The sequence below is a fragment of the Zeus faber genome, assembly GCF_960531495.2.
Source record: "Zeus faber genome assembly, chromosome: 1".
Classification (NCBI taxonomy): Eukaryota; Metazoa; Chordata; class Actinopteri; order Zeiformes; family Zeidae; genus Zeus; species Zeus faber.
The window spans coordinates 64,609,310-64,628,303 of record NC_137193.1 but is presented as its reverse complement, the minus strand read 5'-3'; the positions used below and the strand labels follow the sequence as shown (position 1 = coordinate 64,628,303).

Sequence of the window (18,994 nt, the reverse complement as noted above, 5' to 3'; positions counted from 1 at the left end):
TTGCTACTATGGGTTAGATTTGTTTTTCCCTAATTTCTGCTCTGTATGTTGATTAATTTGGATGAAAGTTGAACCACGAGATGTTTGTGACTTTCCAGTTAACGAGTTGTCAACCGCGTTGAAAACTTCTGCTGTCGTACTGTTTCAGATAGTTTTAGCCCGAAAAAATTCTGAGAAAATTTCTCAAACAATTTCAATAGGGGATCCAGCCCGCACCCCTAAAAATCCCATCAATGACAACATGTGTCAGCCTCCGGGCTGGACCCCTAATAATAATAATAATAATAATAATAATAATAATGTAAAACTAACCGGAATAGGACCTTTCAGGGTAGTATTATTAAGGCCTTCTAATACCAACAAAAATGAGAAGACAGAAAAAAGCTCATGATTTGGTGAAGAACACGATCTATATTGTTCTCAAATTTAGAAGTGTGTGTTTTTGTGGGGTTTTTCTACGCATCAGGCCTAAAACACACTAGACAAACAATAATCAATTTTCAATTTGCTCTTTTTAAATTCAAATAGAACCTTAGTGTCATTGTCATTATTCATTTATGTGTGTTCTCACACACACACACACACACACACACACACACACACACACACACACACACACACACACACACACACACACACACACACACACACACACACACACACACACACACACACACACACAACACACACACACACACACACACACACTAAAATTAGAATATCAGGAAAAAGTTCAATATTTTTTGTCACTCATTTCATAAAGTGAAACCCATATATTATATAGATTCAATACACGTAGTTAAAAATTCGTGTTAAAAGAGTTAAAAAGCCTTTATTTCTTGAAATTTTGATGATTGTGGCTATAGATAATGAAAACCCAAAATTCATTGTCTCAGAAAATTAGGATATTGTGAAAAAATAAAATTTTGGAAAGTCATGGTGTCACACCCTAATCAGCTAATGAACTCCAAACACCTGCAAAGGTTTCCTGAGCCATTAAATGGTCTCTCAGTCTGGGTCAGTAGGCTACACAATCAAGGGGAAGACTGCTGACTTGACAGATGTCCAGAAGACAGTCATTGACGCTCTCCACAAGGAGGGTAAGCCACAAAAGGTCATTGCTAAAGATGCTGGTTGTTCACAGAGTGCTGTATCCAAGCATATTCATAGAAAGTTGAGTGGAAGGAAAAATTGTGGTAGGAAAAGGTTCACCAGCAAAAGGGATAACCGCAGCCTTGAGAGGATTGTCAAGCAAAATCCATTCAAGAATTTGGGGGAGCTTCACAAGGAGTGGACTGAGGCTGGAATCAGCGCATAAAGAGCCACTACGCACGGACGAATCCTAGGCATGGGCTACAAATGTCACATTCCTCATGTCAAGCCACTACTGAACCAGAGACAACGTCAGAAGCATCTTACCTGGGCTGTGGAGAAAAATTACTGGACTGTTGCTCAGTGGTCCAAAGTCCTCTTTTCAGATGAAAGTAATTTTGCATGTCATTTGGAAATCAAGGTCCCAGAGTCTGGAGGAAAAGTGGAGAGGCACAGAATCCACATTGCTTGAAGTCCAGTGTGAACTTTCCACAGTCAGTGATGATTTGGGCTGCCATTTGCTAGTGTTGGTCTACTGTGTTTTCTGAGGTCCACAGTGAACACAGCCATCTACCAGGAGATTTTTGAGCACTTCATGCTTCCTTCTGCTGACAAGCTTTATGGAGATGCTGATTTCATTTTCCAGCAGGACTTGGCACCTGCCCACACTGCCAAAGGTACCAAAAGCTGGTTCAATGACCATGTTGTTACTGTGCTTGATTGGCCAGCAAACTCACCTGATCTGAACGGGGTATTGTCAAGAGGAAGATGAGAGACACCAGACCCAACAATGCAGATGACCTGAAGGCTGCTATCAAAGCAACCTGGGCTTCCATTACACCTGAGCAGGGCCACAGGCTGATCGCCTCCATGCCACGTCGCATTGATGCAGTAATTCATGCAAAAGGAGGCCCAACCAAGTATTGAGTGCATAGAAATGAACATACATTTCTGTTTAAAATATCCTTTTTTTATTGATCTTATGTAATATTCTAATTTTCTGAGACACTGAATTTTTTCTTGAAATACTTCACTCTATGTGTAATGAATCTATTTAATATGGGTTTCACTTTCTGAAATGAGTGACAAAAAATATTGAACTTTTTCATGATATTCAAATTTTATGAGATGTACGTGTGTATATATAGCCCCCTGAAAGTCGATGCACTGAGATTCTCCAAGTCGAGCAGTCGTTTTGTTTTATTTATAGTCAGTGTGCATTACAATAACAGGATAAAACAAATAGAAGCGTACAAAACGCACAGGGATAACATTTCAATGAGAAATTGTAAATAAGGGAATTATAATTTCTTTATGTGTGAAACGTCCGCGTTCGGAAACAGGCTCTCTGTGCCGCCCTCCGATGGCGGAGAGCAACACGGATTGCCGTGCCTCGTTCCTCAAAATAAAACAACTAAAAACAGGGTGGGGACAGGGCACCGAGGAACAGGACACGTGTAGGGATGGGTATCGTTACGGTTTTAACAGTACTACTACTCAGTACTACTACAGATACTGCTCATCGATCCGATGCTTTTGTACTCTTAACAGTTTAAGAGCAGAGAAAATTAAGAGCAGAATTAACACTTTATTTTCTGAGTACTACACATGAAGATGTCTCTTCTGACATTAGCGAAAATGTTTTTTTAGACGATTATCTTTATCTTGAAAGCTAGAAACTAGTTATATCATCTTAATAACTAGACAATCAATTTTCCAAATGTATCCAATACTGTTAACAGTACCGGTAAGATTGGAGCTTATTGATACTACGGTCTTTAATAATTTAACCCCGGGGCCCATTTAATACCGGGTTGGTACACAACCTGTTCCTCCGAAGAGATAGTCAATGCTCCTTACTCACTCAAATGATTTTGCTATTCTTATTTATGTGTGAAAAATACTGTTTATACCTGTTCTACACAAAAATAACTAAATATAGTATTGGTTTTATTCATTTTTTGATTTGTGAAAAGTTTTATATACTGTATATAATTAACGGAAATTAATATTTGAATTATCCACTATCCCGGACACCTCCCTTTCAATCAGCTGAACTTATGCAAATTATAACAACCCACTAATGAACTTGAACCCCTGTGTCCCCCCTCCCCCCACAGTCCTTCACACAGAGCGCTACACTAGTTATTTGTGGCAGACTATTATAAAAACACTTTTTACACCTTTTAACTTGAAAAGAAAAAAAATTTGAAAGAAAAAAAAAAAAAAAAATATATATATATATATATATATATATATATATATATATATATATATATATATATATATATATATATATATATATATATATATGAATCAGAACTGTACTGTCACCGTGGCCCCAAAACTGTGATAGATACTGCACTGTGAGCCCAGTACTGTTGCATCCATAATATATATGTATATTCTTAATCTCATTGCCATCTACTATAATAAGTCTCTATTTCCAACCAGCTGGATTCAATTTAAATTTCCTCTGCATTATTGATGTTGTGAAAGCAATTCTGGAGTATTTTTTTATTACATTAGGATCTGAATAACAAAACCAAGCGGAATATCACAGGTTTTCAATGATCGCATTCTGTTCAAGGACTTTTCAAGCACTTCAGCACAAAAGAGGGCTATTTTCAAGGTATTCCAGTACTTACATTTCTGAGGACAAAAAGCACTTCTAGCACCCCAAGGACCTGGTAAGAGCCCTGTTATTAATGCAATTATTTGTTACATAGGTTGCTGAGCGTTTAGGATGAAATCTCAGCAGCCGTTGAGGTAGCTGTGGACTTACATTGATCAACAACATTTTGCAACACCTGCTGATATGATGGTCGAGTTGTGCCATGAGCGAAAAAAATATGAGTGTTTTTAGAATAAAGAGTAGTGCAGCATCATAATTCAGATGCTGCAGCTTACCTGATAATTTGGACTGCTGGCTGGCATAGCTGGAGGTTCGAGAGTGGCCGCAGCCCACCGGCTCATCTGGAAACGAGGTGCACTTCCCCTCTCGGCTCTCTGCCAGGTTTGAAAACAAGAACAGAGAGGGGTGAGCAGCCACGGTGCCCTCAAGTGCTTGAAAGCCCTGCTCCACGCCAAACAAACTTCACCGTCCTTGAACAATGCAAAAATGCATTTGCGGTGAATTATTCACAAAGGTAGTTCATGTTAATCGGAACCAATGGGTTCCAAACGCACCCAAAGTGAAATCACTAAGGCAACGAAGGGATCTTGTGAGATGTTGAAAGAAAATACTGTATAAAGTAACACATCTTAGTTGATTATTAATGCTTAATCAACATAAAGTACATCCAAGTATGTGTTCTCATCTTATTTTAGTCCATTTCCCGACACAGATGCTCTAGTACAAAAACAAAGGTCTCACAAATGTGTACTCTGAGAAGTAAGTCATCCCTCCTCTTTGCGGACCACTGTAGGCTGAAGCTGTACATCATCATCACATGACTGCGCGCGCACGCACACACGCACACGCACACACAGATCTGATTTTAGACATGTGCGATCTAACCCCTCATGGTCCGAACAGATTGCAGGGAAGCTATGAAGAGAGCTACCTTAAATTATACATGAAAGAACAGTACCACCATTGGAAACCTCTAGGAGGAAGGGGAGAACAACAAGCCCACTAAAGAAGGGAGAGATTCTTCACCTTCTGTACCTTGTAATATAAAAGATCAATATTCAGAGATCAACTTTACAGAGATGACAATAGGCATGTATTGACCGGACTAAAACATATCCATTTTGTTAGAGTAAAAACAAAATTCCAACGTTTTCCCTCATGGAGGACCAAATTACAAAAAAAATATAGATCACACTGTTAATTAATTAAATCAATAAATAAATGTACCTTTTTTATAATTTTTTACAAGTGTTATCAACATGCTAATAGAGGTTATGAGCGGAGCAGAATATATGGAGTTGTACTGCTAAATGGAAACTGATGCAAAATGAATGAGTATATAAATAGATGAAAAAAGAGGCTTTAGCCTCAGCCAAGAATTTTCCGCACATCACCTTTTTCATACTGATTGATTAAATGAAGGATAAGGACATTTTTATTGTCATTACAGAACATGTTACACATAAATGGGAGCGAAATAAAGTACTCAGGTCCCAGTGCAGGTAATACCAATAATAAAACCAAGAAAAGAAGCACACAATAAAAAACACCCAATAAAATGTAAAAATAATGTTAGTAAATAAATATATGAATATGATAAGACTAGGACAAGAATAAGAATGTGGGGTCTAAAAGATAAACAAGGTATCCAAGTGGGGCCAAGTCCGGCAATGCCCTGATATTAATCATTATAATAATAAATATAACTGTAGGCAGCAATACAAGGGTTCCAAATGAGTCATGTTAGGTATGTATTACATACTGGGGGACGATTTTATTGACATCTCACACATCAAAAAAATCATGTTGTCTCCCTATTACAGAAGTTTGGGATTTATTATTTACAAGTAAAGTATTTACACAAAAACATCCAGTTGTTACTAAATAAAGACCCAAAGCAACCGAAAAAAACGGGAAGACGTCCACTGTCAGTGCATCGAAAATAAAAACAGGCATGGGAGCCGGTTGTGGTTACTCGACAGCTCTGAGCAGAGAGGGGGAGAGCCTCTGCCTCTGCCCCTTCCCTCCCTCCCTCTCTGCTCCAGTTTCAGAACACAGTAATGTGTTCAATTTTTCCTGGGGGATAAAGGTTTTTTAAAAATCGTCCATCATCAATATCAATCGCGATCGATGGAGTCGATCGCCGATGGACGATTTCATCATAATTCTGCCCAGGGTATGCACAAAGATGAGCTCAGTCCAAGTAGTGAGAGTTTGTCTGTCGGGGGTGGTGAGCCTGAAGCCAGGGGAGATGTTGGAATCCTCAAAACGAGCATTAAAGGTGTTAAGAGCATGAGGAAGAGATGGGTCCCTGGGGTATTTTACGTCTCTTCTGGTGTAGTCTGTGATGCTCTTGATACCCCTCCACATGCTCCGAGGGTCGTTGGTGGAGAAGTGACCCTGGACTTTAAGAGCATAGGTAGCTAGGGGAGCCTCCGGGTGCTTGTTTTGAAGTGAGCATATGTTATCATGAAGCTTCCTGGGCAGGTCTTTAGCATTAGCTCTGGGGGCATGTAAACAGCCACAATGAACACCGCTGTCCAGTCCCGTAGCAAATAATGTGGCCGGCATTTTATTGTCAAGTGCTCTACTGTCTCAGAACTGAGATGAGAGGCGGAGCATGCTGTGATCTCGCGAGAAGACAGAAGTACAGATTCAACATGGCCGCGCCAAGTTGCATGAACTAAAACACAGGCAATCTGCTAGATAGACTCAGCTATCGATACATATGATCAATGATCATATGAACACCGAGAACCCAGAAAATATGGTGAAAGACTTCCTCCACACCGCCCTGAAACTCCCCGCGGACACCGTAAAGCAGATCACTTTCCACTTGGATACCGCGTGGGGAAACATCCCTGCTCCATCATTGCTAAGTTTGAACAATTCAAGCAGAAGGAGCTGGTTAAAAGCAAAGGACGGGAACTGAAAGAAACCATGCTGGGTATGAATGACCAATTCCCCCGGGAGATCAACGACCGACCCCATCCTGAAGGAGAACCGGCGGAAGGGTAAAAGAATATCACTGGTTGTTGATAAACTATATATAGACTGTAATTCCGAAATTCCCCCACCACACCCTGGTTATTCTGATAATTCTGATATGCGAAATGTAGAAATTTGCATCCTATCTAGATCAGGATTGTAAATATTCCTCACTCATCTCCACTTCCTAATCCCTCCCTCCCTACTTCTCTCATCACTCTCACTCTATCCATTCTCTCACTATATGTATGTCTGACTCTGCAATGTTCTTTGTTTATCTTTGTCTATTTGTCATTTGTTTGTGTAGATATGTATCCCTACAAACTTCCTGCAATACTAGGACAGTAAAAAGGAATGCAAGGGAGAAAAACTCTGAACTATCTATGGGAAAACATGGGCAGTGTAGAGTAGTACCGCAGTGTAGTGGTAGTGTAGCTATGGCCTTGGATGCACTGTGCTGCGTGGGAAAACTACAAATCCACATCCATCCCGCCCTAACTAACCTCAATGACACCATTAAGTTTGTTAGTTGGAATGTGAGAGGCTTGGGCTCACCAGCTAAACCTAGCAAAATCCTAAGTGACCTCACCAGGATGAGCTTCTGTCTACTGCAAGAAACTCACCTCTCTGCATCCGAGCACCTCAAACACAAAGCTAAATGGGTTAATCAGATGTTTTCTGCATCATATAACAAAAAAAAATAGGTGTTTCTATATTGATCAATAAAAGTATCCCATATCAGAATAAAACCACAATATCAGTCACAGAAGGGCAATACATAATTAACGGAACTTTAGGAAACATCAAATTAACCATAGCAAATATTTATGGCCCAAATGAGGACGACCCAAATTTCTTTCACAATACATTTTAAAAACTCTTAGAATTCTCTGACTCAATTATGATACTGGGAGGTGACTTGAACACAGTACTTGATCCAAGTTAAGACCGGTCACAAACCAGAGACAATTACAAGTCCTAGCATTCGTCTGACATTATGAAACAATATATGCGTGATTTTGCAATTGGCGATTGTTTGCAATCAAATAATCCACATAATAGACATACACATATTACTCACCACCCCACAAAAGCTTCTCTAGAATTGACTTTTATTTGACAAGTAGTTCAGTATGTCCAAAATCACTAATGCTAAAATAAACCCTATTGTGATCTCTGATGATGGGAATTTTATTAATAACTTTCTATGTTATGTAACCATGACCATATAAAGTTGTGTGTGTAACAATATATCTAAATCTTTGTAATCACATATCAGCACACAGTTTTAATTCCCACAGACAGTATGCACTGTGAAACTGTTCATTCATTCCTTCGACCATCACAGGGTTTTCCTTATCTTGAACACATACGAATCTGTGACGCCAAACTGACAATATATTCTCTGACTCCCCAAAATAAACTGTTGATCCCAGAGAGCTGCTCTTAAGCACACCTCTGGTACAACCCTTGTACAACCGGCTCTTGTACAAGGTAATAAATTCACTTTGAGACCAAAAACCTTTTCCTCTTCAATGTTCATTACAAAACAGGGCATTCTGCAAAATAATTTTTCTAACGAACTTGGCGCCCAACGTGAGGCTCCAAATTTCTTGATTTTCTTCCAGGAAGACCAAAAAGTGGAAAAAAAACCCAACCTCTTTTTTATCAATAAAAGGGATTTGGAAATAGGGAGGCAAACTCTTACTGGAGGAGAACCAGGTGACAGAGTCACCTGGTTGGCGCGAACCAACCCAGAGGAAAAGGTAAGGTCTCATCTAAAATAATTCTCGATATGAAACAATTAATTGAAATAGTTAACTAGGCTGTTGTACTGACAAAGTAAACTGTCTGCTCATACAGGTCAGGGACCTAAGGAAAAGTACCTGGGTACTGAAGAAGGTAAGCACAGCTACTCTTGATAAGAGAAGAGTCCCTAAACCCTATTTACATGCATGCGCATGAGTAAATGGTGATGTTCATAGTTGGTAATCTTTCAGTAATGCCAGCAAAAACTGACCCAAACAATGTGAAACATATATCCATACATCTGCTCCCACAGCAGCGCCGGGAGGGGGCAACTCAGTCTCACCAGGGCAGGCTTTCTGCGTGTCCCCTCCTCTTCTTTCCTCCAGAAGGCTCTGAGCGTCCCCCTGGATGCCGATCACAGTGGCTGTGGAAGGAGGCCTACGACAGGAAGCAGACTTTGTTTGAAGATAGTTATGTCATTAGTTCTAGACAGGCTGACGAAATAATAAAAAAAACAGGGGAATAAGGATGTTTATGCTTAACGATGAACCTCTGAAAATGAGTCTCACCTATTAATCAGGTTGGACTTAAATAGCCAAGCTTAGATATTGGCTCTAGCCAATGGTATTAAAGGCCACCACCCCCTGGAATTTCACGTATAAGCAACACCATGGCAAACAGTGATAAAATAAACACATTCTCACCAACGCTAGGATCATAGCTAGCAAGTCATTACCCTACCAAAAAGGAAATTTGCAATCAAAGTTTAAAAACCATCATGGTAAAGAACATCATTGAACCACACAACTTTCACCACACATGAACAACGATCAAACATGATAAATAAGACCACAACATGGAAGTTTGTGGTCTGGATAGGATCCTACAGTTTAACGTTTCCACTATGGGACTGTCCAGGACAGTTAAGAACAGCATTAAATCTTCCCATCTTTTCGTCTTTCAAAAAAGTCCTTGAATTGTGCCTGGCTCAAACCAGTAACCTTACTCGCACTCTTCACCAAGTTCCGCAGCATGTTTCTGTTGCCCTGGCTAGATAACTCAAGTTATTGAGCCAGGCAACCACGCAGAAGATCAAAATGGTTTCTATTTAAACTTCTATAAAACATTGTCACCATTGTAGCTGAGACGTGAGTATTACAGAGGAAATACAGACGTTTCTGTACCGTCTTACAGATAGCATCTCAATTTGTGTCCCAAAAAGGGAAACGGTATCGCAAAGCAGAGTATGTGAAAATATGGCCGAGACATAATGCAGACTTCTGCACTTCTCCTTTTGTGACATATTTCTGCTCAAAAAAGCACATTTCTAACCTACATCTATTTTTTGAATGTAGTTTAGCTTGCTTGGCAAGCCCTTCCTCATCACATGTCGGTTGTAATGAGTCTTTAATATAAATATGAAAAAATATATATACACACTGTATGTTAAACCTTTACTTTTCTTTTATTACATCCCTACAAACCCTATCAGCCATACCGATCATCTCCTGTACTGTGGCAAAAAGAAGCAAGCCATTATCTTATTTGTAATAAATTGCTGTCATGTTGCTACTCCTACAAAACTGTCTCCGGGGTCAGAATATGTGACTTAGCTGAATGCCAAAAGTAACACACAGGGGTGGGAATCGCAGACAAGTCTATCAAAGCACCTTATGATGCACTCACTTGGACACATCAGTGTTGTTTCCTGGAGTCATTGGGTGTTTCGGGTATCACAACAGACACCCTTGTCCAGGCGACCCGACCCAGGCTCAACAGACCTCGGCCTGTGTCCAAGTGGCGACTACTAACCCCACTGTTCCCCCGTTTTCAGCCAGAACCATCCGGAAGCTTTCTCTGCTGCCTCCATGTTGTTGCTGATGTCTCTTCTTCTGCTGAAGCCAGTTATGCCTAGGGTTCCTTAGGCCTTGTTCAGGGAATGGCCAGCAAATCCCGGACTGCCCACCTCCACCGGCATACACCTAGTCTTCCATCCATTCCTCCGACAGTCCTCCACCAGCTGTTGGTATTTCTCTCTCTTCCTTTCGTGAGCCTCCTCCATTCTCTCCTCCCAGGGCACAGTTAGCTCAAGCAGGATCAACTGCCTCGTAGCCTCTGAGACTAGGATGATGTCAGGTCTCAGTGTGGTCTGGATGATGTTTGGTGGTATCTTTAAGTGTTTCTCCAAATCAACGGCTATCACCCAGTCTTGGGCCGTGGAGAGCAAACCGGCAGTGCAGTCCTTTGATGTTTTAGTTGGCGTCTGCCCCTCCTTGACAAAGCAGATGGTCTTTGCTGTAGCACGGAGGTGTCGGCTATCCTTAATCCCCTTACTAATTGCCTCAGCAATGGACTTGAGGACCTGGTCGTGCCTCCAGCGATAACGGCCAGTGCCTGAGAGCAGCTGCTTAGGATGTGTTCCAGTGTCCCTGCTTTAGAACACAGGGGGCATGCTGGTGTTTCCACTATTCCCCATGTGAACAGGTTAGATGGGCTTGGAAGAACATCATAGACCCCTTGTATTAAAAACTTGATCCTCTGGGGGTCCCAGTTCCAGATGTCCTTTAAGGTGACGGTCCGCTCCGTTGCCTGTTCCCATTTCATCCAGGCCCCCTACTGCTTCATGGCCATGCCCTGCTGGATCGCTTCGCTTCCTCCTGTCCTTCCAGTGGGCAGAGTCATATCGGGTTTTTCTCATGCTCCCGAGGCCGGCTCTGCCTTCTGCCACGCTCCCAAGGATGGTGTTGTGCCTCAGGCGGGTCTCTGCCTGCTGGACTGCATCGGCTGCCCTCCACTTCCTCCCCGTCCTTACAGCGATCCTTGCCCAAGACACTTTAGCATCCCTGGACTGAGTACTGTAGGTGTTCTCGTGCCCGTTCGACAATGAATTCCTCCCTGATCGAGCTGAAAGGCAGCTTGAGCTTGTTGTCGTTTCCATACAGCGCGATGCTACTCTGGCTGCGTGGCAGGCCCAGCCACCTGCGCACCTTGTGTTCAAGGCCTTCTACGATGGTCATGGGAACCACATATCAACAGAAGCCAGAGGATTCTTGGAAGAATTCCATGTTGGTAGACCCAGGCCTTGAATCTTCCAGGGAGCCCAGACTTATCCACTGCCCTTAACCAGCCCTCCAGTTCAGTGCTGGTAGCCTTGATAGAGGCATTGTCCTTCAGGCTACTGTTGAAGACCTTCCCAAGGCTCTTCACCGGTTGCTCTGTGATTGTGGGGATCTGGTCTGCTCCCACCCTGAAGCAGAACATGTCTTTGATCTTCCCTTTCATTAGAAGCATGACCTCGACTTTGATGGTTTAAGACTCATGCGTGCCCATGACATGATGTTCTCCAAACCCCTAAGAATCCACCTGGCTCCTGGGACAGTTGTAGTTGTCACTGTGAGGTCATCCATGAAGGCTCTTATGGGAGGTTGCCTTACTCCAGACTTGTTGAGGGGGCCGCGGCATTCTGGTTCAGCTGCCTTAACCAGCATGTTCATTGCCAGTGCAAACAGCGTCACTGAGATGGTGCACCCAGTAAATATTCCCACTTGCAGCTGGTGCCAGTCAGATGTCACCTGGCCAGAAGAGACCCTCAGGCTGAACTTGCTGTAATAGTCCAAGATGAGTTCTTTCACCCTCTGGGGTATGTGATGTCTCTCCAGATCCACTTCGACCAGTCTGTGGGGTATTGAACCGTAGGCGTTGGTTAGGTCCAGCCACAGCACAGCCAGGCCTCCTCTGCACTCTCTTGCCTCCCTGATGAGCTGGGTCACCATGTCTGTGTGTTCGAGGCAGCCAGGGACTCTCGGTATGCCTGCCTTCTGTACCGACATGTCGATGTAGTTGTTGCACAACAAGAAGGTGGAGAGTCTCTTGGCCACCACGCTGAAGAAGATTTTGCTCTCCACGCTGAGCAAGGAGATGATCCGAAATTGGTTGATGTTCTGGGAGTCGTGGTGAGGTTATCCTAAAAATGGTGAGGACCTGTACATGTGTAACGTATCACACCCAATGCCTGCATCTGTGCCTCCCTGTTAAATGCACAACTAAAGCTTACAAGCACATGCTAAAATAAAACGGCATAAAAATAGACAAATAATTAAATTGATTTGAACATGTTGTAATATAAAGTCACTTATTATAGTATACTTACTAATTTTAAAGGCATCTACTGCTGTACTTTACTTACGTTTTAAAACAGGGGTCTCCTGACATGAGCTGCGTACTGATGATAACCTGTGGTAAATGAAAGAGGACTTGTTCATTAGTCCTTAACCAGCCTTTCAGGAAAACTGATTAGATACATTATCATGCACAAAACTTTGATTCCTATCAAGGGTTCCTGTCATAACCCACCCAAAACATAAAAACCTGTCTGCAATGTCTCATGACCTTGAAAAGAAAAGGTAGACTTTATAGTCTACCTTTAGACTTTATAGTAGACTTTATAGTCTACCATCTAAGTCCTACAACCTTTTTGTGGCAAAGACACACATTTTTCTTTATTATTACTATTATTACTATTTAATGATGTTTGTGTCGGTTATAAATATATCACAGTACTAACTAAACATCTAATATTGAAGAGAGCAAATGTATGGAAGGCATTTGTCATTTGCTTGCTGTACACCAAGTTAGATTATGTAGAGGTAGGAAGTGAGGAGGAAGTAGGAGGTAAAAGGTTTGGCCCCAACTGTCAAGTTATGTTAAGTTCTTAACATAAAACATATGTTAATTTGTTTTGGTGTATTTTTATGAATATTTTACATTTACTCAACGTCTGCGTGTGCAGCTCTCAAAAATAAAACAATCCGCAGAATTTAATTCCCTCTCTGGTACCTTGAGAATGGAGTTGTCCTGACGAGTGTTTTTAGTATCATAGCCTTCCAGCAGACATCTGCGGGTTGTGCTCCCCGAGCCGGCAAACTCTGCCAAATTCAGGTCTGCGAAACCCAGCTGCGGAGTGGGGGGGTAAGAGAATGATGCACTGGGTTAACACCTTCTTCGAGATCATCAATAAGCTTTAGCTTGCAGCAAAAGTACACATTTGCTGAAAAATTTCAGCAATGTGTACACTGAAAACACTACACTGAAGTCATTATATCTTCTCTGTACTGACAAATGCTTCATACATAGCTTTTAGAAATACATTTAATTGAGCATGTTGGTGGTTCTACAACTCTACTTGACAACTCACTCAACTGACTTTTTAGGTTTTGTGTAAGAGGTTAAACCTTAAGGTTTGTGTAAAATTATGTCCCCAAACTACTCAACCAACTGTTTTCTTATTTTGCAGTCAATGGCTAACTGCAATGGCTATTTTCCCACTGCATTTTACCCATACTAGAGTGTGTGTGTGTGTGTGTGTGTGTGTGTGTGTGTGTGTGTATATATATATATATAAAAAACAACTAAATCCAATTTGCATAATAATTTGGAACGCGGTGTATATATATATATATATATATATATATATATAAATAATTCACACACACACACACACACACACACACACACACACACACACACACACACACACACACACACACACACACACACACACACACACACACACACACACACACACACACACACACACACACACACACAGCGTCTCGTGTTGATTACGCACATTTTAGTATTTTTAGAGCATATCGTGCATAATCACTGGGCTTCATGACATTTCACTGCATATATATGTATGACCGTATGTATATGTATCTGACAAATCACCTCATGAATCTTGAGAAAAAATATATATATGCACACACACACACACACACACACACACACACACACACACACACACACACACACACACACACACACACACGGAATAAGATACATTTCAACTAGTACCTTTGCATATGCTTTTCCACCCTTCAGCTCCTAGAAAGAGGACATTATTTATCAAATAATCAAATATCACTGATTTCAAATATCATTACAACCTTCATAATAAAAAGGTTGTCAAATATAAATAGATCCATATTTGCAATTATGGCATAAGAATCAGCGTCAGCATTCATGTCAGTGCTTGAAATGGAGTTATAAAGATTTTTTAAAAGCTGTGTATTTGAATAGCACATTAATTTGCGTTTGTAGATACCAGACTGACATATCCTTACTAGGACTGCAGATATTCCTCTATACAGTAATCCCTACTTACTGGAAGAGTCCAATATATCTAAAGTTCTGTCCTACATGTCACCATTAACATTCCACAGTTAGATGGATTAATGAATTCAAAAAATTCTAAATCACAGAGCATGTTAAATGTTTTCGACAATTCCGATGTTGGTTCAGAATAACATTGTTTTTTCCAACAATAAAAACAATGCACATACAGTACACGTATGCAACACCCAGACCTCCACAAGAGATTTACGACATTTACACTACACAATAATTGCACAGATCTTGCTGTCTCAGACAAATTGCTGTCTCAGACCGGGGACAAAATGCTCCGCATCAGTGCCTCTCGCAGCGCTATCCCTTAAGTATTGTTTGTATAGTTTGGACGGGTACGTCCCAACGACATGCGTCACAGACAGCTTTTTGAGCTGTCCACGATGTCCTATGGTTTTCAAGCATGCCAGAAAACCTTGCGGCTCTCATGTAGTTTGAACACCCCCATCTGGGACGCAACGTGTAGTTTGAATGCCACTACTTCCGCAAAAAAAAAAAAAAAAAAAAAAAAAAAAAAAAAAAGGATAGTGTAGCGTGAACAACCCAGTAACGTCAGGATGTTCAAAGTCCTGAAAGCACGAATGGTGGATTTTCTATATAAAGGTGCGTGACGACAGGCCAGTTTTACTGAGGCCATGTATTACACTATTGGTGCCACCATTTCAAAGGATAGCTTTGCAATTTTACTACCCAGGCATATAAAATGCAGGTTTCCATCATTTAGAATTGATCACAGCAGTACCTCACCATTACAATTGGAACAGAAAAGATCGGTACTTTATTAAGGCCTGGGTTGAAAAATATCGAACATAACCTTTAAGTATTGCAGGTTATCCTAATGTAAAACTGGTACCATCTCAGATACTACCATATCCATGGTTTGATATTCGGTCTTAGAAGTTCTTTGGACTACAGAAAGCTGACTACTACTACTACTACTACTTCACGGGGTGAGGGTTCCTGTACAGTCATTTGCCAGTCAGCTTCACACACACCGATACTGTACCTTTCTGACAGACACTCGACACACGCAGGGGTCCAGTACACCAGTCCCTGCACTTGCACTCATCTTACAGGGGAAGGAGAATCTCTTCCTCCAGTGAACACAGTTGGCATGTACCGGTTCCCTGCATGAGGGAATGAAACAGACTTATTTGAATCACTGAGGTTCATTAGATGAGGACTCTGAGAAAAACCAAATTTGCCTGTGAATAGGCCAATGGGTTAAAAGGGCCATCTGGAAAATGTATCCATGTAAGTAAATTGTTCGAAATGATGTAACAAAAATGAATGGCAAACATGCCACAAACTTGCCATTTATTAGCAATAAGTCAAAACACTGCCATTATCCAGTGGATCCGATTTGCCATTTCATTATTTTGATAGAAACAATGCAGCCAGAGGTGTGTGTGAATGGGGGGGGGGGGGGGTAATTTCCTTTAAATCACATCAGCAGGGCAAGAAGCAACCATTTTTAGAGATGAGGGGGATCCATTCCTGCTGGGTTTGAATTTGTTTCCATTTTGTATGTCGGCTTCACTCTTGCAGCAATCCAACAAGGCCCTACTGCATTTTTGCACTAAATGCAGATTGTGGATTTGTTCCCCATTACTTGCATTGAACTCCTGATGGGGGTGGGGGTAGGGTGGGGGGTTGGAGATGGAGCAGTCCAGTATCGAGAACAGGCTGGAAGGCTGTGAGAATGAAACCTCCCTATTAACTAAATGAATGCCGAGTATAAAACAGGGATAAACTTTAAAAACTCCAAACTACCCCTTTAACAAGGAAAAAAAAAATTACATATAAATAAACATTATTTATGAATAAATACAACACTTCCAATACAACTTGGAGTTCTGTCATCTGCAGAAATGTTCGGATGACTCTGCAGTTGTAGGGTGTATCACTGGTGGACAGGAGACTGAGTACAGGGAACTGGTGGACCACTTTGTGGCATGGTGTGAAAACAACCACTTCCTCATGAATGTGACCAAGACAAAGGAGATGGTTGTGGATTTCAGGAGGACCAGGATTAAGCCAAACACTATTTCCATCCTGGGAGAAGAGGTGGATGTAGTGGAGGGTTACAGGTACCTGGCAGGACAACACACTGGGCAGGAAATGCAACACTGAGGCTGTCTACAGGAAGGGACAGAGCAGACTACTTCTTGAGGAAGCTCTGGTCCTTCAATGTGTGCATTGCACTGCTGCCTCACAGCAAGAAGGTCCTGGGTTCGATTCCCGCCTGGGGCGCTGTTGGCACCATGCTCCGGCGGGTTATCTCCCAAATAGGAGCCTTTCTGTGTGGAGTTTGCACGTTCGCCCCGTGCTCACATAGGGTTTCCTCCATCTAACATCAGGGCGCATCGACGAATGCTGCCCACTGCTCCTGGCTGCCCCGCCGGAGGAAGGACAAGCCAGGATGGGAGAAATGCAGAGGCCACATTTCACTGGCCACCACCCAAAAAGCATGTGCGTGTTTGTGTGCATGTATATATATATGCATGTGTTGTAGTGCGGTGTGTCATGTAACGATTAAAGATTCTTCTTCTGTCTGGCTAGTGCAATTTTCTTTGCAGTCATCTGTTGGGGCAGCAGCATTAGAGCCAGCATCTTCAAGAAACTGAACAAACTGATAAAGAAGTGTGCTGGGGGCTGCTCTGGAGCCCCTAGAGCTGGTTGTGGAGAGAAGGATGTTGCATAAGCTGCTCAGCATAATGGACAACACTGCACACACCCTACACATCCTACTAGTCAGACAACAGTGTCTTCAGCGAAATTCTCCTTCAGCGCCGACATATATATATATATATATATATATATATATATATATATATGTGTATATGTGTGTGTGTGTGTGTGTGTGTGTGTGTGTGTGTGTGTGTGTGTGTGTGTGTAAAAAATAAAATATAAAAAGAAAATTGTCAGACTTGTTCTTTTCTACCTTGTTATGTTACAGCCTAATTCTAAAATGGATTATGACACTTGCCAACACCCTGGAGCAGGAGAGATGCAAGAATTGCCAAACACCTGGGAAACCAACACCATCAATCAAGTTTGTGAGGGAGGGAGAAAGCCATCAACCACACCAAGAGCAACAAGAAACAACCTACGACAGAAGGCCAATCATGGGATCGGAAGGTAGACCTGGGAGGAAGGCTGCAGTTCCCCCAGGTCGTCCAAACAACCCTGAGGCTGGATGTGGTTCTGTGGTCTGAAGAGGTGTAGAAGATTATCCTGATCTAACTTACAGTCCCGTGGGAAGAAGGGTACGACCAAGCCTTTGAAAGGAAGAATGTCAGGACCTTTTGCATGACTGCAGGACCTTTTGCATGACTGAAGAGGGAAAGGATGGCAGGCATGGCTATGCCCAGTCGAGGTTGGCTGTAGAGGATTCCCTGTTCAACCAGTATGGAGAATGCTTGCAGCCATTGGAATGACATGGAAAGGAGAGGAAGACTAACTCTGAAGATGTGGGAGGCAGCAGAAAGAGCCTCTTGCTGGTTATGGAAGAGGGGAGACAAGGCAAGCTAGAAGCCACGAGGATGACACAAGCAGTGATTTGGCCACCACTGCTGACCCGCCAACAGGAGGGTGCTACGCTTCTGGGTCGAAACATCCAATGAACGTTGGACAACGTCTAACGATATAATCTCCTCCTGTCCAAGGCTACATTCACCAAAGTTGTATGAAGAGGAAGCCTCTTTTTAGATTATTATTATTATGATTAAAATAATTTTTTCCTTTATCATCTACACAGAATACCCAACAGTGACAAAGCAAAAATGGGGTTTTAGATTTTTGCAAAGTGACTGAATTTGCATCTGGCCTGCTGTGGTTTCTTTGCTGAAACAGAAAAACGCAATGCCCCCCCGTGTAGCAAACCCTACAGCGTATTTTGTGGAGGGGAAAAGTTTCACTCTTTAATCTGATATTTAACACGGTTATCTACAAGTATTTACTACATCATCATATTTAGTCGTTCATTCAGCTCCGCGCCATAGACAGTTACCCGACTGCAAGCTAGCTAGCTATGTAAGCTTCATGAAATATATAAAGTAAAACATTCCAGTTATCACACACACACGCGCGCGCACACACACACGCCCGCACACACACGCACACACACACACACGCGCGCACACGCGCGGGCACGCACACACACGCACGCACAGAATGCCTGCCTCACATGGAATGCCTGCTGTTGCATCAAATAACCTGAACTAACTAGCTCTAGAATTGGGGGTTTAATGTACTCTAACAAGTCCATAGTACAAGAACCACTCAACTCAAAACAGATGTCACCATTCTGCCTTTATCTCTTTCATAGTTTTAAAATGATAA

At 42.0% G+C, this 18,994-nt stretch overlaps 1 protein-coding gene across 1 annotated transcript in view; it reads right to left on the bottom strand.

The window, feature by feature from the left end:
* The window catches only part of LOC307242356 (EEIG family member 2-like), a 32,079-nt gene that overhangs the window by 11,649 nt on the left and 1,436 nt on the right, over nucleotides 1–18,994 (bottom strand). Inside the window, exons 2-7 of the mRNA XM_080016793.1 lie at nucleotides 15,657–15,777; nucleotides 14,321–14,350; nucleotides 13,301–13,417; nucleotides 12,651–12,697; nucleotides 8,808–8,902; nucleotides 4,003–4,101 (exon numbers count right to left, since the gene is read on the bottom strand). Of these exons, the coding sequence (XP_079872919.1) occupies nucleotides 4,003–4,101; nucleotides 8,808–8,902; nucleotides 12,651–12,697; nucleotides 13,301–13,417; nucleotides 14,321–14,350; nucleotides 15,657–15,777 (509 nt within the window). The remainder of the gene's footprint in view (nucleotides 1–4,002; nucleotides 4,102–8,807; nucleotides 8,903–12,650; nucleotides 12,698–13,300; nucleotides 13,418–14,320; nucleotides 14,351–15,656; nucleotides 15,778–18,994) is intronic.